Source organism: Halyomorpha halys, unplaced genomic scaffold (genome assembly GCF_000696795.3).
Source record: "Halyomorpha halys isolate HHAL.00 unplaced genomic scaffold, Hhal_1.1 Scaffold262.1, whole genome shotgun sequence".
Taxonomy (NCBI): Eukaryota; Metazoa; Arthropoda; class Insecta; order Hemiptera; family Pentatomidae; genus Halyomorpha; species Halyomorpha halys.
Window position 1 is genome coordinate 519363 of NW_027109480.1, and position 25729 is coordinate 545091.

Consider the following 25729-nt stretch of genomic DNA (forward strand, 5'->3'; position numbering starts at 1 on the left):
ATCCACGGTCAACTATCTCTCATAATTATATATATTGTAATATGCTCTTTTTTAGTAAATAGTATATTTTGATGTATAAAGGGTTTTTGATATGTTTTATCTTATGTATCATTTTAATATTCATTTGTTTTGTTTATCCCAAAAGCAAGCTAACCAATTTTCATTGTTTATAATAACTTTGTGATTCAAAACAATACCAAGATGGCGGTACGTATTCTTCAGCCAACAATTCCGTTGAATCAAGGCCATGTTGAGCAGATTTAAATATCATAAAAACTATTTTAACTCTTCCCCTCATAATTGAAAATACAGTAAATTAAAGGAAAAATAGAAATCAAGAAATAGTGCAAATGAATAATATTCAGAAATTAAATCATTTGCAAAAGTCCCTAACTGTTGTGCAATAATCGATGTTTACATGGAACTTCGAGGCAAGTTTTAGTTTTTGAGAGGTCATTCGTGGTTGGAGCGAGCAAGAGAAAGGATGTCTTCAGGATGAGGAGGTCCTCATCAGTTTCTGTCATGAAGGAAGCCATTTTGGACGCTAGGACAGAACAATAGAAACAAAGAAGATACCAGGGATCATCAAAGGAAGATCGTGAACTTGGTTAGTTTTTGCTATATATAAAAATAGATTCATGTATAAAAGAGTTATTAAGTTAATTAATTGTAATTATTGTAAATGCCTGTTTCTGATTGCCTAGCAACAACACGCCCTGAGATTAAGAGTCTTTTTATATAATAAAATTATATTATCCATTAAGTAGTAAAGTTCTTAAATTTGATATAATAAAGTTAAATTAGGGTGGTCATCGATTAACATAAGCTCAATGATAATACCGTTGATACCGAGGTTTGAGGATATCCTTGACAGACTAGGAGAGGCTAAAATCTTTAGCACCTTAGACTTGAAAGTAGGGTATCACCAGATTCATATGCACCCAGAGGACCAACACAAAGCAGCTTTTACTTTCGAACTAGGGCACTAGGAATTTAGGAGAATGCCGTTTGGTCTGCAAAACGCAAACACTACATTTCAAAGGTTAACAGACAAATTTTTGAGAGGTATAGATGAATCAGTATGCCAGATTTACATGGATGACCTCCTGGTGTTTAGTAAATTGGTTACAGATCATGTGAAACACTTAAAGATTGTTTTCCAGACGATGCGAGAATTCGGACTAAAACTATCTCGAGAGAAGTCATTGCTGGGATAAAAACAAATATATTTTCTAGGACACACCATATCTCAGGAGAGGGTAAGACGAGATGTGTAGAAGGTAGCATCTTACATCGGATGGTGGTGCCAACCGACATAAAAAGAATCAGAAGATTTTTAGGGGCATTAAACTACTATCGTCGGTTCGTCCCTGATATGGTGGAACACCTGGTACCTCTCAACAATTTGCTAAGAAAGGTAATGATGCCGGCCATTGAAGAAAATGTATAGATCAGTAGCAGAAGGAACCAGTACTAGCGTTTCCTGACTTCCAAAAGCAGTTCAAGCTTACGACAGACGCTAGTGAGTACGCACTGGGGGCAGTGCTGTCATAAGTAAGTGAGGTAAGGTGTCACAGAGGCAGAAACAGGTTACAGTGCCTTGGAATGAGAACTACTAGAGATAATATGGTCAAAAGAGCATTTCCAATCCTACTTGTTCGGGAGAAGATTTAGGGTCCAGACGGACCACAGGCCCCTTCAATGGGTGGGGAAGCTAAAGGAATCGTCAGCGATAATTACAAGGTGGAAAGAACTGTTGATCCAGTACAATATGGACATCACGTACAAACCTAGCTTGGAAAACAGTAGCAGATTGGCTCTCGCGAGCAATAATGGTAAACGTAGTAGAATATGACCAAGGGAAAACGTCTGGGATTGGAAGGTAGTTTTTGAGGTAGTGGACTCCAGAAGGAGAACAGCAATCGGCCTCACCAGAAAACCAGAATGGGAAGGAGACATCTGCAGAAGAAAGTTCAAACGACAAAAATGGAGGAGCTTGAGGAGATTATCAACAACAAGTACCAGATTATTTAGAAGATAAAAACCACGGGGTTGCTGAAGGTGGAACATAGCAAGTACAATAGCAGTATCATTTCGACTATCTGGTTAAAACCGGGTGTCACAGAGGATCAAATCTGTGGAGAACTATATGTTAGAAACACGACAGTATGGGTAAAGATCTAATGGCTATGGAGAATGGAAAAAATTGGCATAGAACGATCGTTTATTCGATGCATGTTGATGGGAGGCCCTCTGCGAGATCCAGAACATCAAAAGGAGGTTTTCGCGTATCACCAAGGAAAAACTAATCATCATGGGCTGAACGAGACTGTAAAGTCATTAAACAAACAACATTGCAGCGAAATATTTCTGGTTGGGCAGAAAGCGCACAATCCAGGAGATTCTTGGGAAATGCTAGGTGTGCCTCAGTACACAGTATGATTAGCATCCACCCTGTGCAGCTCAAAAGTAGAGACCTCTACCGCGAACACACCCCTAAGCGACTTACAGCGACTTAATTCGTTCACCTGGAAAGGCTATAAGTGAGTCATAGTCATCGATGCTTTCAGTAAGGTGGCTATAGCATGTACAGGACAGATCAGCGGAGGCGGTTTTACTTTGACTGTTCTCAAATTTAGGTATTGTTATGTGAAAGTTAGTTTTAGCTGCCTTGAGTTGCCGTATCGTTCCAGTCGGTAACCACCTCAAACCGTTTCCTTCCATTTGTAAACAAAAATATATTTTTCTCTTTACGATCACTGTATAAATACCATAATTTCACGGAATGTCTCATTGGTTTCAGTGGATGGTTCTGCAAGTGCCTATAAGGCCACATTTTTAAAAATTTATCGTTAACTCATATTTTTGCATCTTATTTTCCTTATAATTGGATTGGTGTCTTTTTAACCTAATTTCAGTTACTTCTATTTTCAAAATGCACTTTACAGACCCGAAATTGGACCGTCAGTTCAAGAGTAAATAGAAAAGTAAATTCTGGTGCGTCCCATGAAGCGGTACATTTAGCCTTAAGGAGCATTATACCAAAGGGAATTGTTCTGGTGGTCTCTCCTGTTCTATGGAATATATTTTTAATTATAAAAGGGTTCTTGAAATATTTATTTACACTTATAGCAGCACTATGGTTTTTAAATATCCTGCTGCATAAATCTGTATCTTTGTTATAATGCTCTGTGAATTAAAAAATCTTTGAATCCATGACAGTGCAGGTTTGAATTTTTTTTTCAATGTAATGCAACATTCTTCAGTTTGTATTATCTCTGGTACACACGAGTGTTTACATTAGCATTATCAGTTGTGGTAGCTAACTCAAATCCCTCAAAATACTAGTACACAATAGAGGAAGTTTGCACTTGTGTTTGGAACAGTTTTTTGGAACGGTAATTTAGTGCAGGGGCTGCCACAGTACCTGGGTCTATCTTGTATTATTTCCGAGCATTGGAAATCCCTTTTGTTTCACTAATATAGTTTTCAATGGTTCAATGCAAACTTTCATTTTCATTTAATTTGTTTCCCTTTTTATGATAAATTCTATATTTTCAGTATTTTTTTTTAACGGCTTTTACATTGTTTGGCCAATGTAATGTAACCCTTATATGGATTTACAATGATAATTTAATCAAATAAAATGCATAAAGTCTAGTACTTTATTAATACTCATATTTCTCATAAAGTTTAATTAATTTGTATACTTAATTGAATGATTAATAGGTGATTTTTTTTCTCAACTTAAAAAAATATATATGTTGAAGTAATAATAGTGATAAATGATGAAAAAAATTTTGAAAATGTAAAGATTAAGTCAAAGATTTATTAAGGATTATGTGTTATTTACACATTTGATGATACAAGAAGTAATATAAATAATAACACTAAAATAAAAATATTTAGTTAACTAAGGCAATGAACTACCTACTTTTATTTGCATAATTTTTATAATTTCCATGTGTTTTCAGATTTGAAATTTAGAGGTTTATATATCGTTCATTTGCTACTACGTTATAACTTGAAAATCATGATCTTCTGTACCAACGGTGCAGTTGCAACTAACTTTTGATTAGTTGAAGATCATTTCTAAGATTTTATTTCTTATTATAGTTTCCTAATTAATACAGTATTTAAAACTGTAAAAACAATTCTCTGTAGTGATTCCTACTTGAGCCTGAAGGTTTTACAATTTCCATATTTTGCACAACCCTGTTGTTTTTCCATCATAAAATTAATTAAAAGAAAAACACATAAAAAAATTAAACTTCCTGTAGGTCCCCAGTCATGCAGGTTTAACGGGGAATGAACTGGCTGACACAGCTGCCAAAGAAGTATGCACCTTATTTCCAGTGCCTAGTTGTAACATGGTGCTATATAATTATAATAAATCAGTTCTGAACCAATGCAAGGAAGCATGGCTTTGTTTTTGATCCAAGGTCCCTGAAACAAATAAAATGATGAAAATATTTGGTAATACTCAAACTCATGTCGCCGATCCTCGAAAATCATTGTGAACAAACTATCATAGTCTGACTTTGGATCGGACATAAAAGTTTAACCCACAAGCACCTTCTTGATAGAAATCCTCCACCAACATGTTATAACTTTAAATGTATCTTGCTGATGGGGCATATCCTGGAACACTGTTCGCGTTTGGACTCATTGAGAACCTCTTTTGGTCTCCAGGGACAACGTCAAGCCTTACTGCCAGAAAATTAGAAGAACCTGTTTGAGTTCCTAGAGGAGAACAAACTTTATCAACAAATGTAACTATGGATTTCAGAATACGGTGCCTCTAACCTTGTAGTTGTAGTATGGCACCTAAAAATCAAGCATATAAATAAAAATTAAAGAATTATTGAAAAGTAACTATATAATCAGAAACAGCCATGTGCCCTTTATCTACTCCAAAACCACAACAAAAAGTGCAGCACAGTGGATTGAGCCAACACATTGTTTTGGACTTTTGTCAAAAAGTAAAAAACTTAAATTTAAACCACTTTTCACTAAAGCACTACTCTTGAGCATTCTCTATTGAAATTTTTTATTGGTGAGCTTGAAATTCTATCCATGGCCATGAAATCAACAAAACAATTCAATTAATTTCATTCATCATTCGTTGAATTAAGTATTATTTAAGTTATAAAACTCTTGAAATTAAATCTTCACTTTTAAACAAATAATACTGGTGTATAAAATGTTAGTATGTTAATTAATATTTGTAAGGAAATATTTTTCTGAAGTATTACAGTAATTTAAAAAAAAAGTTTCACAAAATTATGCTTTATCACCTGCTAAAAGTCAAAGTTAAGGTTATCTTGGTGGTGGTATATCTATGACTTTGGATTTAGAAGGGGGAGGGAGGGATTTGACTATGGTTTTTCAACTGTTTTCAATTTTAATTTGTTTAAATTTTATTGCATTGGGACTAAACTATAAATATTCTGGATTTCAGAACAGCAGAAATAAGTTAATATACCTTAAAGTCCCCTGAGTCAAATCCACAAGTTGGAGTTTTCAGCTTCGTCAAAACATTGACCATTGTAAGACAATTGAGTGAGAAGCCCTAAATTCTTTGGAGATTGTAATTAGATTAATGAATGGAATATGGTCCGGGTGTGGTAAAAAAAAACTCAAATAGTAAATAATTATACTATTTGTATTGAGCCAACGTTTCGCCTCACGTTGCAGGACTTTGTCAGGACTTAAAAAGATACAAACACTATAGTTACAAAAAGGAAAAAAGAAAAAAGATAAGTGGAAAATAACAGGGGTATAAAATGAAAAGTAAGATATAATAAGAAAAATTAAAGGTTGTAAATTGTAAATGAAAAGGGTAATAGTAACAGATAAGAGAAGAAATATTAAAGAAAGTACAAATAAAGAGATGAAAAAAGAAAAAAAAAATACAAATCAAATGATGAGACAGAATGCATACCTGTTTTGACGGCAGTCAAAGACAGAGTGACGGTTAATATTGGGAGGAGTGGGGATGGCAGTTATGTCACAATAACGAAAATAATTTTAAAATAAACATAGTAAAAAAAGTATTTAAATTAGGTGAACAATAAATGGTAATATACATAATAGAGGGGGAGAAGAGATAATAATAAAATAAATAAAAAAAAACTCAAGATAGTAAAACAAAGGAAAAATAAAGTATAAAATAATGGGATACAATGTGTGTAAATGATTAAGAAACACAATATACCAAATGAGTGGGGATGCAGAAAAGTGTAAAATATAATAGAAAATTAATAATAAAGTAATTAATACAAGTACACTTTAATTTATATTCATGTGTTACCTTCTTAAGTGTACTTGCATGTAAGCATGCATGGGCACAATTTAATCGATCTGCTAACCGGTGAGGAAGAGCAAAAGGAATTAGTGGAATCGGTGAAAATACTCAACACATTGTCTCGGCTACCCACATTTTATAGGGAAGAACCTGACATGTGGTTCATACAAGTTGAGGCAGTGTTCAGCTCTTGTCGTATAGCTAATAGTAAAACTAAGTTTCAGCTGATCATCGCCCAACTGGATTTAGCAGCTCTAAAGCAGGTTGCCGATTTTGCCTGGGACCCCCCTGCCACTGAGCCATGCGAGAGGCTAAAAGAGCGGCTACTCTCCATCTTTGGGCCCTCAGACCACTCCAGAATTACGAAGTTATTGAAGGAACAGAGGCTAGGCGATCAACGGCCATCGCAGTTTCTTCGAGAAATGCAGCTATTGGCCGCAGGTAAGGTTCCTGCAGATATGCTCAACACCTTGTGGCTAAGAGGGTTACCTCAGGGAATGCAAGCAACCTTAGCCGCCACAGATCACACGGATTCCACGAAGTTGGCACATATTGTGGATAAAATAGCGGAAATCCAGCAGCCCTCAAGTAATTTTATTATGGGGAGGCATTCAGCACCTGCTTCTTCAAGGATGGAAGACATTAAGGTAGCGATTGATGACCTTACTGCGGAATTAGCCACTCTGAAAACGCTAATGGGATCCAGGATTGGCCGCTGCGATAACAGGTCGCCCAACAGGGATCACAGGGCTTCGAGGAGTAAAAGTGGACGGCGTTTCTGCTTCTACAATAACAGATTCGGAGAAAGGGCTACCAAGTGCCGTCAGCCTTGCAGTTGGAAGACAGCTGGGACTTTAAACTAGAAGCAGCAGCAAACGAGGCGGGTTTTGTCGCCGAAATTACCATATGTTGTATCTTTTTTAGCCCTGACGAAGCCCTGCAACGTGGGGCGAAACGTTGGCTCAATAAAAATAGTATAATTATTTACTATTTGAGTTTTTTTTTACTGCACCCGGACCATATTCCATTCATCTATACACACGGTCAATCAATAATCTTCCAGTAATTAGATTAATCTTAAAAAGTAAAGATTTGTGGCTGGACACCAAATTATCTTTACTTTTTCTTCAATCGTCGATTATTTTCTTATAGATGTTGTATATGGAGCTGAGAGTGGTTTCAGAATGCATTTAAAAATCCTTACTGCCGCCTTCTGTGATCTCATGATTTAATTACTCCATGGCACGTAAACCATAAATATTTTTAATTTGAAAAAATAATATAGTATTTAATTTACATTCAGTGTAAATTACATTAGGAACTTTTACTTCTTTAAATCATGTAATCTAGTGTTATGACACCTGTTATTGTCATTGTAGTTTATATTGTTTTAAGGATATTATTTTCTGCAATTTAGGTTTGAACTTTTTCTCAGCATTTTATCATTATTGGTAGTATATCTCTATTACTATTGTCATTATAGGAACCTTTAGCTGAGTATTTATACACACTCATGTGAAAGTTGGTTGATTCTTATGTTTTTGTTTCCTCTCCATAAAGGAACACATGGCTGTGTTCTGTACATTTTTTCCCTTTTATAAAAAAAATAATAGTTTACTCATATCTTAAGCTAACTCCCCAAAATATAGGTCATAATCATTATCTTCTTTTGAACCCAACAATCCTGAAGTCCCTCCCCAATTGGATGATTGAGGATTCCCTGAAAGACTTCTTTTTAAATTCATGTCACTCTCACTAAATTTTATGCCGCAAACCTACCCAGTCAATGTTTAAAATGATTAGCTCCCCTACATTTAATTGCTATCCCATTATTTTTTATTTTTATTTTTTGTGATATTGTTTATACATTGACATTGGTGTGAAACTGCATGAAATTTCAAGGCTGAACTCTGTCTTTTTATAAAAAACTTGAAAAAAAAAACAAACTTTTTAACCTCTGGTTAAACTAAATCTAACATCAATTTCTTATCCATAGGGCATGAGAATGATTCAATAGTCTATTTTTTTTACAGAGATTTAAAGGAAACAATGCATACATTTTGTTTATATCCTAATATCTAAAATCTTAGTGAACAGCATTTATGACTTTTCTTTCTGTAACATGAGATTCTTTTACTGTAGATCTCTGTTTTCCTAAAATAGTCAAAAGTTATCATGCTTGGTATTATAATAGATTGCTTCAGAAAGGCTTCCATTGAAAAGTATACAATTGTTACTTTTCACACTATATTTTGACCATGAGAACCACATTCTTCTACCACATAGAAAAAGACATAATGGTTTGCTAACTTTTCTTTGTTTTTGTTTTTTTAGTGATATATATGTATTTATATTTTTTTTTTCTATTATCATTCAAAATGTTTTTTCCTATCAGTGTATTACACATTTCCAAAATTTTGAATGTCTCACATTTTATATAATTGTTTATAAAGTGCAAATCTTTGTGTATTTATATATATATTTTTTGAGGTACAGTGCTATCTCAGCTATAATCAAATGCTATAAGGGGGTGTTTAGTAAAATTACATTCAATAAATTATTAGGCATATGATTTTATTAACTAGATACAAGCATGTATATGTCTGTTAATGTGAACATATTGAATTCATATATAATTTTTTTTAAGTACTCAAGTTATTTTTGTTTGTTTTCACTTTTGGAGGAACTTCCTCACAGCTGCTTCTGTCTGTAGGAGAATGATTTATTACCATAGCATATTCTCTTTTTTCCTTCCATCACAATGATTTAAATGAGACTCTCCCATCTTCATACTTTACTGTTATTCTATTTTTATGAAAGAAGACTTGGTATTCTCAAAAAATAACCACATATAGTGTGTGTGTATAAATGGCAAAAATTATTCCCAGAAATTCGATGAAGCAGGTGTGGGTCTTTTGTTAGAAATTGGTTGTGACAGTTTTTCTTTTGCATTTTCCTTCTATTTTTCCTAGATCAGATTATTGAAATATTTAGATTACTGAGATTACACACACTGTATGTATTTTTAGTTTTAGCTGCAATGTGTTTTAATGTATCAAAACTATTTTTCTTTTGATGTATTTAAATGGTTTATTGTAATTTATTTTTATAGGAAAAAAGTTTCTTACAAAATTGAGTTGAGGGGTGAAGGGCATTTTTGGTTCAGTGGTGATGAAGAAAGTTATTCCTCCATACCGGAATTAATTTCTAAGTTTCGTAGTAGTTCTTGTAAAATACCTATGCTGGAGTGCATTCCTCCTTCTGAATATGGTGAGATATTTCTTTTTTTTTTTTTTTTCTTCTTTTTAATAACTCAGATCCAAAAGGAAAATCAATTATAGATCTTTGAAATTTCTTTACTATTTTTACAATTATATCATGATGATATTATATATATGATATATTTCTTTTCTCTGCTAATTACATTAATATAATTAGAACAGAAAATTGTATTAATAAAATTTATGATAAATAAGGTATAAAGGGGTCAAATTATTGGACAATAGGAGTAAGCCTCATTATTTTTGCAAACTGCTGATCATCTATCTTAAAAAACATTCTTCTAAAGAATATATTCCGTTTCTTAACCGTACCTGATTAGCATTATTTTTTACTTAATTTTTTTATTTTAATTCATCATTCTTTGCATGAAATAGCAGATAAAAGTTTTTAAATGTTTAGTCTCAGTTTTAAATCTGCGCATTCTTCATAGTATTTTTTGTTTTTAGATGTATCACAGTTATTGCTTTGTCGAATTGAAGACATAGTTGCAAAAGACGGCAAAGATGTCATTTCAAGTGATCAGCTAATACCTCAGATAATTAACTTAAAACATCTTCATCTTTATCCAGGTGAGTCATATTCTTTCATTTTATACTTTGTAATTACACCTATTGAATTTTAAACAGAATGGAAATTTATTAACATTCAAATTTTCTTTGTTGAATATCTTTACCAAATTAAAATTTTATGATTTATTCCATAATACAGCCAACCTTTTCTGAGGAGTAGTTCAATTTTTATGATGATTTAAAAAAAAAAATTATTTTGTTCTGTAATTGCTAATATATATATACACACACATATATATATTAAGATGCTGTATATTTTGTTTTAATGAATTCTGATACTCAAATGAGATTTTAAGACTAATTCATATAAGGTATGTTTTTGATTAAACGTTTCCTGAAAGCTTAATCTGCCATAAACCGAAAACAACTTTTTATGTTTTTTGTCAATTTGAGTGTAAACAGCACAGAAAATCGTTTTAGATTCCAATCTCCTATAATAGTCCATCATTATAATTTGAGTTTCCTTGACCAGCCAAGGAGATTAAATGGATGTCATGATGGTGATGGATTGAAATGGAAAATTTAAATATGAAATGGTTTCGTTCAGTTTCTTTCAGGCTTTTTCAATATTTTGCACTGTTTGCATGTTAATTTTCAAAACCAGTAAATAATTATCAACCGTATTTGGCGATTTACGCCTTTAGGATGCATCAGTTAAAAAAAATTGCCTTATATGAATTTTTCTTAACATTTGATTTACTATCAGAGTTATAAAAACAAGAAAAAAATACCCCATTCCAGTGGAACTTCCTGAGTTATATGCCCTGGAGAATGTGAGAAGATCAGCAATATCCTCAAATGAATCAAAACCTGTTTTGTGACCACACACACACATGTACACAAGCATACATACATATTCAGTAAAGCTCAATAGATATTTTATTACCTAATACAGTTTTTAGAATGGTTTAAATATGTTTTTTAGATAAAGTGCTAGAAGGTCGATGGGGTCTTACACAAATGCGCAAATATGTTTGGAAAACTAAGCATTTTAAATTAGATGTTGCAGTCAAATCTTTGAAACCATCTCTTCAGGAGCAATATTTACAGGTATATTTACTTCTCCTGTTATAATATTTATATTATTTCGAACTTAAATGATTAGTGGAACAGTTAAAAATGTTTTCTTATCAATCATAATCATAGATCTAGATATGACTTCAATTGGTTCATATGATCTTTAAATATATTGTAATAAATGTATATTTTGGAATTCTTTGACAAACATTTATTTACACATTAAATATAAAATGAGATATTAAATATAAATACAAGATTAGAATACTATAGTTTTTATTATTATTGAGGGTGATATAACAAGTTATTATTGGGAACAATCTCCGATTTATCTGCAGATATAAACTGTATCTAATAAACCTTCCTTTAGCAACCTTTCCAATTGTTAACATTAGATTCTCTTTTAATATCATGGATGAAAACCAACACTTGTCCATGGCAACACTATTTCCACTTTCACTAATAGTAAAATCTAATAGTCTCTCGTATATGTCTCTCCAACGTGAGGACTTTACCTTACATAACTTAAGTATCAGCGAAAGCAAAATGTTAAAAAAAGAAAAAAAAAAAAAAAGAAGAAGGAATAAGATCTGATGCACTTGGACTGCTGTAAAATACTGGCTTTATTGGGTTTGGTACATCTATTTATATTCCTTCGATCAGCTGACATCAAAGCAACAGCTGACTCAGATTGTAACTCCCCCCACCAGTTTATGAACAATCCTCGTAAACTATTGCTATACAATATAATCACATAGAAAACAAAAAAAATAAAGAAAAACTATTTACAATAAAAATAAATTCCTATATACATATCATTGTAAAAACTCACAAGCCCAATTTTACTCACAAATAAAATTTTAAAAATATTTCATACAGTAAATGAATAAGTTAAAATGAAAAAGACAATATTTGCAAAAGTCAAAAACAATCTTAAAACAAAAAACAATAAATAACTTAATTTTCTGTAGTCTAATCTAGTATGAGAACAATCCAGTTTTTATATTGTCATCACCGGAAGTTTTAATTCTTCAATATGGACAGTTCTCCTCTTTTTGGGTTCTCTGATACTTTCTACTGTAACCCCCTTATAATTATCACCCTGAATGGACCCTCGTATTGCTGTATCTCTTTACTCCTGTTAGACCCTAACTTTCTATATATGATCATCCTTATTTAGATCACTCCTATCCTGTCTGTGACCTTTAAATTCTCCTGTGCCACCCTCCTGGTTTTTTCTTTTCCATTCTTCCCTGTGCCTTTTCCCATAACTTACTTTGAGCAACATGGTTGTTGTGTATCTCCTCACTGTCACTGCCGTACCCTTATAGTCCCGCTGGTGTCCTCGAAGCCCAAAGAGGATCTAAAATGGTGAAAACCCTGCAATGGTGTGTACTGTCCAGTTCCAATCTCTTGTCGATCTGATATAAGCGAAATGGTCGCCCAACGTGCCAGCCGATCTATGCCTCCTCTACTCTTGGGGTGTCCTGGTGTGTTGAGGTACCATGTCACATCAAGGTCCTTCATTTCAGTTCGAATCCTGGCATTGTCTCTGCCTCCATCCCCTCGGATGTGCTCCAGGACTCTGTGGAATTGGAACCACATTCGGAAAGCTGTCAACTTTGCTTCCGATGACTTGTCCTGCTCCTGGTGTGCCATTGCAGCCTTGCTGAAGATATCAATCATTATTATCCATTTATATCCTCTCCATGTGAAAGTATCGATCTGCAGATTGTTGAGCAGTGCATTTGGGGTATGTGTTTTTCTTGTCTCCCTTTTGGTGGGTTTTTGTCATATTTTGTGCTTAAACAAACTTCGCAATTTCCTACAACTTCTGTGATTGTCTTCTTCATCCCCCACCCACTCTTTAATGCTTGCAGTGTCTCCAAGATTTTGTGGTGATTTGTTTTGCCCTGATGATATGCTAGTTACCTCTCTCTGGCATTCGCTCTCTCGAAGGGTTTCCACCATCTACTTACATCAGGCAAATGCTCTGTCCATTCCTATGTGTTTATCACTCCATAGCCGCATGATCTCCGAAATGGTTTCATTCCCAACGTACAGGTGACAATTTTCTCCAGGCTTCGAAGCATTATTCAACGTTCTACAGATGTGGTCGTTCTTCACGCCTGGCTGCAACCAAATCATCATGATATTGCTCCTTCCATACTTGCTACACTCAACTTTGAGCAATCCAGTAATCTTTGTCTTCAATACAATCTGCCTCCTCTTGTCATTTATTATGTCCTCCAGTTCCTCTATATCTACTGGTCTTCCTTCCTCTGAGTTCTCGTTAGATGAAGATTCTTCAAACACATAAGGTCTAAAGTGGTAAACAGCCCACACTATTCCTAAGAGCTCTCGTTCCAATGTTCTGTATTTGGTCTCAGTCTCTGTTAGGTGCCTACTGGCATACACCACTGGGCGATTTCCTCCTTCACCATCCTGAGATAACACCACTCCCAATGCATACTCACTTGTATCTGTAGTAATATTGAATTGCCGAGTGAAGTTCAGGAAAGCTAGCACCAGCTCCTGCTGCAGCTTCTCTATATACCACCTGATATTGTCTTCCACCATCGGAGTGATGATCACCTATCTGCCTTTCTTCAGGTTGTTGAGTGGGACGAGGTACTTAGCTATTTATGTCACAAATATCCAGTATAATTTAAAGTTCCCAGCAACCTCCATACTCCCTTCACATCCCTAGGCACTGCAATCCTTCTTATAGCTGTGACTTTATCCGCATCGGGTTTAACTCCTTCCCTGGAAATTCTGTGGCCCAAAATATTTATTTGTCCTTGCCCCAACGATGATTTCTCCTCCAATGATTTGAGACAAATTGCCTGATTCTCTGGAATACGCTGTGTAAATGTTGCACATGTTCGTCTTCGTTCTAACTGAACACTAGAAAATTATCCATATAAATCTGGCCTACTGATTCATCTATTCCCCTCAAAAACTCGTCCATGAGGCGCTGGAAGGTTATGGGAGCATTTTTGAGGGCAAACGTCATCCTTGTAAATTCGCAATGGCCTCTCTCGAATGTGAATGCCGTCTTATGTTGATCCTTAGGGTGCATTTTGGTTTGATGATATCCGGCCTTCAAGTCTTAAGTGCTGAATACCGTAGCTCTTCTTAGCCTGTCCAAAATGTCTTTAAATCTGGGGATCAGATACTTTTCGTCTACAGTATTCTCGTTCAGCCACTGTAACCTATTACTACCCTATACTTTTCATGGTTTCACATGGCATGAATTACTGTGAATAATTATTTCCTGACGTATAAAAAACTTTCAAGCTCTTTCCGAATGCGGTGGCGTAAAGCCTGGGGGTATCTCCCCTCTTTTACATATGTCACTTTCTCTCGTTTTAGTAAGATCTCATGGAACCTCCTCCTGGTCGTCTTGAATATGTCCCCTTCTTTAAAAAAATATCTTCATATTCCCTCCTAAGGCTTCGTCTCCAGTCCTCTGCCTGATTGATTGCCCCAACCCAAACGCCCACGTTCTGCTGAAACTGGCATATGTAAATTTTACTTTCCAACTTAATACTCCATTTCCCTCTGCTATTCCTAACCCAAGTTCCCACCTGCCCTAGCAGATCACATCCCTCAATTATTTTGTATTCCCTAGGCATACTTCCTACAATATGTACCAGCAAGTTTTCCCTACTAAATCCCCACCATGTCAACCCTATCTCCACCTTCCCCTCTACCTTACAAGGGTCACCCAGGGTGATTAATTTACATTGACATTCCTGAATCTGGTGTGTCCTCTCTCCTCTACACAGCTTTTCTAGAACTTCTCAGCACATGATGGTGTTGGCACTGCCAGTGTCCACCAAGCACCTTACTCCTACTATTTCTATTATTGGCAGACCATCTATTATCCCTATCCTGAATTATCCCTCATGTTATAATTCAGTAGTGTGTGGTTGTCCCTCTTGCAACATCCCCTTCAGATGTCTCGCGTCTTCCTCTCTCTATTTCTAGTCCTAACACCTGTTCCCTTGTTTCCATCCTCCTGTTTCCACTCAGTCCCCTTGACTAACTCGGTTCCGTTGCTCTTCAGCTACTTCTTTAGTCTCCGACGTTCCCCATGCTTCCATGGATTCACCTGATGATCGACTCAACCTCTGGTTGCTTCTCCGTACCTGTTGGGCATTGATCTCCTTTGGTTTGCCCCGGGCCACATCTCTTCTTCGGTACATTTATGGACACTGGCTATGTGCCCCTCATTTCTGTATTCGAAACTTGCGCCACTAAATACCCAATGTTTCCACAACTGTGACACTTGCGGTCCTTCCGCCGACCATTGTTTCTGGGTTTAGCTAGGCTTCCTCAATTTTCTTGGTTACTATCTCTCTTCTACCATCTCCATGTTCTCTCTTTCTCCAAGGGTTGGGCATGTTTCTTGGCCGTATTACTGATATATATTACTAATGGCTCAAAAATGGGCTTCATCTTCACCACAAAAAAACTAGGAAATGTTCAATACATAATTTTATTGAATAACTAAGTAGAGAATTTTCCTAGATTTGATCTTAACACTCGACTAATATAATTATATTGTTTTCATGCTCTTATAAGTGAAAAACAGCTCAGAATTTGTCACCAGAGGCTTTTTAAATAAGAATAATTTTTAAGTGTATACAACATGCCCTAAGCATAAGAATGGATTAAATTTATTTCATTTAATTATACATAAAGTATTTTTTGTGTATAATATTGAATTTTATATTTAACTGTATTTCATAGGATTTTCTGGATTTGATTGGAAGATGGGCTACTCTTCGTTCCAGTGCAGTTGTTAGATTACTTGGTGTTACTCTAGCAAGAGATGTTTCTATGGTTACAGAATTTTATTCTCTGGGTCCATTGGACTTCTATTTACAAAAACATAAAAATGATCTTGAAGAAGTTGATCTGGTTGAAGCTGCAACTTACATTGCTAGTGCATTATGGCACATGGTATTTTTTTTCTGATTATTGTGTTTTCTTTAGAATTTATAGTGTATAATGTTGTAATTTACCTCCAAACGTACTGGATTTATTCTCATCTATTGTTATCTAGCCAAGGCTGAGCAATAGAGGTGGTTACGTCAAAAATAGCCCTAGAAAGAAAGGAAAATAATCAAAAAGAAACATTTCATAAAAAGTCTATCTACTACTATCAATTTCTAGGACTTATTTTAGAGATTATGTTTCAAACATTAGTGTTGTATTTAGAAAAAATAACATAACAATATTTATAACAAATTGTTTCTTTTTTTAGATCAAATCATATTGTTATTATTATGTAAACTAATGATGTAATAATAGTTGACTGTGGATATTATATAGGGAGAAGATTTAAACTAATAATTAAAAATTATTTTATACATATAAAGTTCTGATCTGCTGACAATTTGTTTATCTTGTTAAATTACTTTTTCATGAACTTATTTCACAATTTATGATTTCACAGGTGTTAAACCACTCATTAAAAACTTTGTAGCACTGAATCACTATTATGGGATCACTCACTAATGATCAAAGTACTGAACTGTGATTTGCTCTGTAGTTTATATATTCAAGTCAATTCTAGTTCTATAATTCTAAATTCTTTTGCGTTGATATCAATTTCCTTCAGAATATGTTCTTGTAATTTATTCAATATTATCGATATATTCTTATTAAGAAAAGTCCAGAAAATTGTTTTAAATAATTCCAAACTATAACAATGTTATTAATTTTTTAAACAAGAGTACCTCATTCTTCTGTATATATTCAAATTTTCTAGTCTTATTTTAATATTTACTAAATTATACTTCAATTAACGGTACAAACTGATTCCTTTATAATTAATAGATTTAATCGTCATTATAAAAAATGAAATGAATTAATTGTAAAACTTAACATTAAATACTTAATAATAATTTTTTTTTTTTTATTTATTTATGTATTCAACATTACACGTTTACATTATGTGAATAGTCAAAAATTCATTATGTTTACTTTAAAATAAGTGATATTACAATGGTCACATTTCTTTCACAATTAAGTGTACCGTGTTCTCTCCCAAAGAATTTATTTTATATGTTGAGCAATTATTATTATTTTTTTTTCAGGAAGGTGAAGGTATTGTGCATGGTTATTTGAGATGTCACAAAATTCTTGTTACCGCTCATACTGAAAATACATTTTCTGTGAAAGTTGCTGATCCTGGCATTCACAATACTTTTTCAGAACACGAGTATGTACTTTTCCTTTTCCTTTAAGTTCCTCTAATTTTTAAAAATCCTATTAATTTATCTTAAAGCAGGCTACATTAGAGGAAGGTGCAAAATTAGACCCCTTAGGTTGTAATTACTCACCATCCTTGGTACTCAGTTAGATTTTGAGTTGATGGACAAAAATAATGACCCATAGTTTTGATGTCAATAACCTCTCTCCACTAAATTTCATCAAAACCCAGATCCTCTAGGTTTGATCTAATACAACCCCCGTCATCTATGTTTTGGTTCAATCTTCTCAACACTTTGCCTGTTGAATTATCACTAATTGATTTTTATTGGTTTTATCATTATCCATCTTGGTAATGAACTCTTATTGAATGAAATTGAATTATTTTGATTATTTATAGATCACAGAGATATTCAATTAAAAACTGCATAGGATATTTTTATTATAAAATAAAAATTAAAGTGTGCTGATTCCTAAAATGAACTTCTTTTCCCTCCATCATAAACAATCTATTTTGGAAAATATTTTAGCTACAAAGATATAGTAATTTAAAAAATTACCCTTTTATTATTATTAACTCGGTGAACAAAAGAAATGCATTTCTTTATTTTATTTTTTGAATAAGGTTTTAACTTACTGAAGTTGGAAAAAATACTAAAATAAAATCCATTATGTCAATTTTTTTTTTTTTTATTCTAAAGGTACATGTTTTCAGCTTAAAAGTATTTTTAAAGATAACAAATTATTTTCAATTTTTAGTTGGCATTGGATACCTCCAGAATTATATGATAATCCACGAGAAGTGTTAAAGAATACTTCAGCTGATGTATGGGCTTTTGGTACCACTCTATGGCAGTTATTCTCGTATGGGCTCCAACCATCAGTTTCTTCTAGTATTAAAGCTGTATGTATTTTATTCTATAAATTTTGTTATTCAATAGATTTCTTTTAAGATCACATTTTAACTTCTGGTAATTTATTGTATTATTTCATTCCAGTTATTTATGAATGGAATAAAATTTAAATTGAATCAGTATTATTGGAAAGGGTGTTATTCAATTAATAACTAAAGTTCAGTGATATTACAAGATTATGTTTTTCATTTATTGATTGCAGTTTTATAAAAGGGGAGCTAGACTTCCAAAACCCCTCAAATGTTCTAGAGAACTGTTCACCATTATTAATGAGTGTTGGATTATGGATCCTGACCAAAGGAAAAAACCTCAAGCAGCTATGCGAGATATAAACCAATTGTTGTATCAAGGTTTGTAGTTGAATTACCATTTCTGTTTAAAGCTGTTTGTTAATTTAGTATATTACTTTACCTAGCTGACAAGTTTTAAACAGCTTATGTTCCTTCAGCTTTAATTTGTAGTATGTTGCATATGCAAAAGATATTTATTGGTAACAGAATAATATTACTTAGCATAGAAATAGGTTAGCTCAGTGGATTAGGTTTGGACCCTTGAAATAAGTTGGGAAAAAAAACTGGTGGTTCTTTTATCAGTCAGTGTACTCTGACCACATCACTATGTCTAATAATTGTTGCTAAAAAAATTAGTACTTCCGTGTCAAGTATATTCATTTACTTTTATATATAATTTTACTTTGTATTACTTTATTATTTATTCTTTGTTTATGATGAATCAGTTACTATTTATGATCAACACAATATAATTTATATGTTGATTTCAGTTCATAATGCAAGGAGGTCACATGCATATACAGCTGCACGTCCTCCTACTGTTAATGTTGACTCTATAGAAACTCTAAATGAAATTAGTAGTATGGCATTAGATTATAATTCTGGAATAACTTCTGTACAGACGACTGGTAAGTGTGCATAAATTTATATTTAAATGTAGAAATAAAAAAATTATAATGATGTAATGCCATAATTGCTGGACTTTTTTTTTTTTTTATCCCCCTCCCTTGCCATTTCTGGCATACGGGGTGCGGGAGCAGTGGGGTTTGCGCATGCCACTGCTCCCAAGGATCACCAATTTTTTTTTATCCTTTTATTAATTATTCAATTATTAAATTTTTTTTTTCCTGTGGTGCAGCCCAGCGCTAGGTTTAGCGCCTTACTGATGGAGCTCCACATTGTCCACTGCATCCATCTGGATGCCTCCTGCAGTTACCAGGCTGGTCCAGCCCTCTTGGTCTCAGTCTGGGTCAGCTTCCTCATCTTCTGGTGGCCGATGTTGGGCGGTCAAGCCCTTCCCATCGTGAAATTATTGGGGCCCACCACCTCCTTCCACCCATAAATGAACTCCCTGAAGAAGGGATAATTCTCTTCTTCCATCAACCAGGGAAAGTCCGAATCGGCGAGGGCGTAAATCCCAGTCTTTCTCGACAGCCTGGCTCGGTGTCCTTCCATAGCAGAGCAATCTATTATTACGTGTTCTGCTGTTTCAGGAACTCCGCATGTTGGGCACCGGGGGTCGATGTTCTTTCCAAAGCTCTGCAGCTTTCCCCGAAACCCCCCGTGTATAATTGCTGGACTTGTTGGTATAATGTCTTCTTTATATTACTTTTATACTATGTACTTATACCAAATTATTATATGTACTTCAGGATTGTATTAAGTTGATCAGACAGCTCATAGTTACATTGCTGTAAAGTTATTTTTTTTTTAACGCAAAAATAGAAAAAATAAAATTGGAAGCCACACTTATTAATTTACTACTTTATTTGTTTCATGGTTTATATAGAGTGGTAGTTTTTAAATTAATTTTTATTAGAAATGATCCTTTGTATTCTCATTCATTTGGTTAGCATTTTGGATTAAAAAATTATTTTATGTAACCCAATAGACTGCCAAACATATTTACAAAATGTTAAAATCTTCTCTTCTTTTTTCTCATCCTCCTTAAGTGCCTTTCAGCCTGGAGGAGCCTCAACCACTTGATCCACACATCTCAGTCCATCTTCATTTGACCCAGTGTTTTTCCTCTTTCCAGACCTAGTCATTGGATATGTTCCATATAGCTCCTTCTAGGTCTGCCTCGTGGTGTCATATAAGTTGGTCTCACCTCCATACATTTTCTTGGCAGTCTATCTTCCCCCATTCTGCAGACGTGTCCATACCATTGGAGCTGTCGGTCATTGATTTTACTGAGGGGATCTGAAGTTCTTTTCTTATTCTTTCATTCCTTACCATATCTCTCCTAGTTATGCCCAATATTCTTCGCAAAAATCGCATTTCAGCAGCCGTAATCCTGCTCATGTGTTTGTCTTGGGTGACCCAACTTTCATTGCCATATAGTAGTGTTGGAAGATATATTGTTTTAAAGATATGGAGCTTGATATCCTTACCTACCTCCCTCTTTTCCACAATACTGTTGCATATCAGGTAGTAAATACTATTTGCTTTATTTATCCTATTGTACACTTCTTGGTTATTTTGCCAGATTTATTGAAAATTGTTCCAAGGTAGGTATAGAAATCCACTGTTTCCAATGCTTCATCATTCAATTCAATGGATCATCATACTATTTGTACATGGCCCACATCCACTTCATCTGTGATAACCTTACTCTTGCGGCTGTTAATACTCATTCCTTTGCGGGCGAGTTCCTCTTGCCATTTTATAATGGCCTGTTGCAATTTTTCCTTAGTGTCTGTCACCAGCACAATATTGTCTGGATATAGAAACGCCTGTACATGTACTGTCCTCATGTTCCACATACCGACTATAGTCCAAGTCGTTCTTCTCCTGCATATTTTGTGGATTTCATCCATAAAGACAATAAATAATGGACTGAGGCTATCTCCTTTTCTTCACATCTCTTTCCAGAGAAAATGGCTTTGACTCTCGGCCATTGATACGAACTATTCCTTTAGGGCTTTGACAGGTTGATTTAATCTCTTCCAGGAGGTCTGTGGGAATTCTTTTGGCTCTAAGTGCCCTCCAGATTTCATATTGGGGTACTGAATCGAAGGCAGCTTTTAGCCCCAAAAAAGCTATATAATTGCTCTGATTTCTATCCCATCAAATAGTAATTAAACTATTAATGTGGACCAACATTTTGCCCCACTTTGCAGAGCTTCATCAGGGCTTACTGAATAAAGTAAGCCTTTATGAATTACATCTTCCTTTTATGTATTACACACTGTCTATCAATGATCTTCCAGTCTTCAGTGTTCAACCTTCTGGCCTTCATCAGTACTGTGTACACCTAGGAAATGATCTACATATCCATCTTCTGATCTTGGTCTTATGTCATGTCTTAAAGTAGGCTGAAATGTCTTTACTCATGAACAGTATATTTTTTTGGTGTTTGTTTATTTCTTTATTTTTTTTACCATATCCCCAACCATCATCCAGATTTATTGGATAAATAACTTATATCAACCATTCATGTAATATTAATTTTAATGTCAATTACTGTAAAACAAGAGGTTTTAAAAAGACTTACATTATTTTATAGTCTAACCTGACAAATTTGGATTATTGATATCCATTTTAATTCCAAGTTTTGATGACATAGTTATATAAATGATTTTCAGAAGTCCTTGAATGTGTTATAGTAATGTAGCATGAAAAAAATGTATTTATAATTTGTTTAGGTGTGAGAATAATTTCTTGTTACAGTATTCAATGTGAAAATGAACACTTTTTTATTTAATTAATTTGAATCATAGTTTAAATATGTTTTCTTATTGTATTGTGTTATACTTTGTTTAGTATCTTTTGTTGATGACACACAATTTGATCTCAGTTCTCTTCCTAGTGACTCTCCTTTGAAACCACTATTACCTAAGGTAAAGGTAAGAAGATTTGTACTAAATATACTGTTTTATCTTTAACCTTCTATAAAATCATTGATAGCTTAATTTTATAGCTATTATCTACTAAATACTGTATAATGATTGTTAATCTGGAATTATATTTCATAAATTATTAGTTTTTCAAATTTTTAAATGTAATCATCTCATTTTCTATGCAATCTGTAATTGATATTTTAAGTTTTTGAAAAAACTAATGAAAATAGATCTCAGTGTATGAAGTATTGGAGACATGATATTCCTTTGCCATATCTTGAGGAAATAAACCTGCAGTTGAAAGTATACTACCAATTTTAAATAAATCATCTTATTTTATAATCAAGTCAAAATTTTCAAATCAGTAATTATGTATACAAATCTTATAGTACTTTAAAATAATGTAATGCTTTTTTTCTCAACTACCTCTCAACACTTGTGAGTTAGTTTTGATTAATATTTCACCAACATCCCTGTAAATTATATGATGTCTAGTTAATTCCTTTTACTTGGGGCCTTTGTTAGTCTAGTCTTGATTCGAAGGTTCTATTCTCAAATGTTTTATATAATATTAGTGTTAAGTCAAATTGTATTTTCTGAACATGAGTAAGCTTGGGTCAAATGGTAGGTTGAATGAGTGTCTTTGGATTTGGAAAAAAAAAAAAATGATATGATTAGTGCTTTAATACAACTAATAAAAATACTTTATTAAATGAAAGGGAATCAAAATAACCTTAAATTAAATTACCTGTTTATCCTATAACCACCCAACTAATAAATGTAAACGAAAACCTAAATGTATACAATGCGGTGGAGAAAAACACGAAGAGGGCACAAGATACAAGTTACCGGCTAAATGTGGAAATTGTGATGAACCACATAATGGACTCAATCGCTTATGCCGAATCTTTAAAATTCATAAATAAATTACAAGTATACAAGTAATTAATAAAATACCCTTAAGTGAAGCCAGGAAAATAGACAAGGAGCAGAACCCAGAACAAAACTCACATATTACCGAAAATAAGATATAAGTACTCAAACAAATACAAAATTTAATTTTGGAGAAAATATAAACAATAAAAACCATACAATAAAAAATAATAATGAGAACCAAATCCCCTCCCCTCCTTTAGTCCCTTTCCCCTCCCTTCTTATTAGCTTATACCCTTCTAATATCTTATTAGCTTATATTATATCTTATCTTATTAGCTTATATTATATGTAGAGATTTTGTTGTAATATCAATATGAAATATAAGCAACAATATTCCGATATTACTTTATCGAAATATCGATATTTTCTTGAAAATAACTAAAATATCATGTAGAGATTTTAAAATAAGAATATCAATATTTTATTTTGATGATTACATATTTATGTAGATGTTTTTTATTATTGTAATATCGATATGGTATATGAGAATAATATTCCAATATTATTTTATTGAAATATCGATATTTTCTTGAAAATGACTAAAATATCATATAGAGATTTTAAAATAAGAATATCGATATTTTATTTTGATATTACATATTTATTTCGATATTTTACACTGTTGTATTATCGATATGGAATATTAACAACAATATTCCAATATTATTTTAACGAAATATCGATATATTGTTTAAAATGACTAAAATATTATATAGGGATTTTAAAATAGGAATATCGATAGTTTATTTTGGTAATTACATATTGTTTTCCATATTTTACATTGTATTAATATCGATATGGAATATAAGCAACAATATTCCGATAATATTTTATGGAAATATCGACATTTTCTTGAAAATGACTAAAATATCATATAAAGATTTTAAAACAAGAATGTTGATATTTTATTTTGATAAATAGATATTTATTTCGATGTTTTGTATTATTGTAATATACTATGGTATATAAGAACAATATTCCAATATTTTATCGAAATTTTTTTGAAAATGACTAAAATATCATAAAGAGATTTTAAATTAGGAATATTGATATTTTATTTTGCTATTACAGATTTTTTTCGATATTTTACATTGTTGTAATATTGATATGGAATTTAAGCAACAATATTCCGATATTACTTTATCGAAATATTGATATTTTCTTGGAAATGACTAAAATATCATATAGAGATTTTAAAATAAGAAAACTGATATTTTATTTTGATGTTACATGTTTATTTCGATTATTTACACTGTTGTAATATCGATATGGCATATGAGAACAGTATTCCTATATTATTTTATCGAAATATCGATATATTGTTTAAAGTGACTAAAATATTATATAGGGATTTTAAAAACAATGTTATCATTCCAGAACCTCCCATGAGATTTTTTTTTTTAAGGCAATCCATGTCGAAAGTGATGTTTGCCTAGTTATCTACAGGTGACCAACCTATTTTTACCTAGGTTGGGGGTCAAGTTTTTCATGAGGGTTGAAAAACAGTTTAAACGAGAGCGACTTCTTAAGTTTCTGTGTGCTTGATTTTTTCTCAATAATTAAGATATATCTTAAAAGTACCGTTTGGAAATATTTTTCCAAAAGAACGGGAAATCCATTGACATTTTTCTCTTATAATAATAATTATAAGAATTCTAAGGTTAAAGTTGCACTGAAGTATTTGACAGTAATGGCGCTATGCGTCCCATCATAAAGAGGTTTTTCCTTAACTGGTGGGATAGTAAGTGAAAAAAGAAGTTGACTTAAGAGGGAAAAAGTTAATAAACTTCTGTTTTTACAAACTGTGACTAATAAATGTTGGGACATTTAATTACTATATGCTGCCATAAGTACTGTTTACAATAAAGAAAAATATGCATGTTCAGTTGTCCCTAAGTAGTGGTTTTGCATCATGAATTCAAATTAGTGTGAATATGTTATTAATTTTTTTATATTAAACTCCATTGAACCAAATTAAAAAAGTTTTTAAATTATGTTACTGAAATGGATGTTCGAAAACATCGATCAATTTTAGTGAATGTTTTGAATATCAATACTTTAATATTGAATATCAATATTTTAGAACATCGATGGTTTGTTGTTGGTGTCGCATCCTTTGTAGAGCATAAACAAGTTTTGGAACTGTTGCACCTTAGTCCTTTTTTTACTAATCTGTAAACATAGACTTTCTAACTGAGTTTCATGTTGAAAGTTAACTCTAAAATCTTTCATGAAATCAGTTTGTGACAGTTATTGAATTCAGTAGTATATTAATTTGAGAGAATTTTCGTTTTCTATTTAATATTGTTATTCAATATGTTAATCTTAATGTTTAATGTTAATCTGTGGATATTTAGCTCTAGTAATTGTGAGAAGATTTATATATCGATATTTATGACAACAATGTCAAATATCGAAAGGAATATGATTTAATCAATTTAAAATATCGAAAAACTATTTTTCTGCTGTTTATAAAATTTTCTTAATCTTTTTAAACGAAATATCGATATTTCTGTAAAAAAAAATCGTTGCTAATCATCTAAATCAATATTATCAACAATGTTAAATACCGAAATGAATATGAAATCATCAAAATAATATATCGAAATACCTTTTTTTAGCTTTT

The 25729-nt window shown here is 32.8% G+C and overlaps 1 protein-coding gene across 2 annotated transcripts in view; it reads left to right on the forward strand.

The window, feature by feature from the left end:
- The window catches only part of hop (tyrosine-protein kinase hopscotch), a 65731-nt gene that overhangs the window by 21171 nt on the left and 18831 nt on the right, over nt 1–25729 (forward strand). Inside the window, exons 4-12 of one of the 2 annotated variants that reach the window (XM_067047659.1) lie at nt 9420–9577; nt 10036–10158; nt 11084–11208; nt 15934–16146; nt 17286–17410; nt 18160–18304; nt 18517–18664; nt 19096–19233; nt 22091–22173. In XM_067047659.1, the coding sequence (XP_066903760.1) occupies nt 9420–9577; nt 10036–10158; nt 11084–11208; nt 15934–16146; nt 17286–17410; nt 18160–18304; nt 18517–18664; nt 19096–19233; nt 22091–22173 (1258 nt within the window). The remainder of the gene's footprint in view (nt 1–9419; nt 9578–10035; nt 10159–11083; nt 11209–15933; nt 16147–17285; nt 17411–18159; nt 18305–18516; nt 18665–19095; nt 19234–22090; nt 22174–25729) is intronic. The other variant, XM_067047660.1, reaches the window with a different exon arrangement.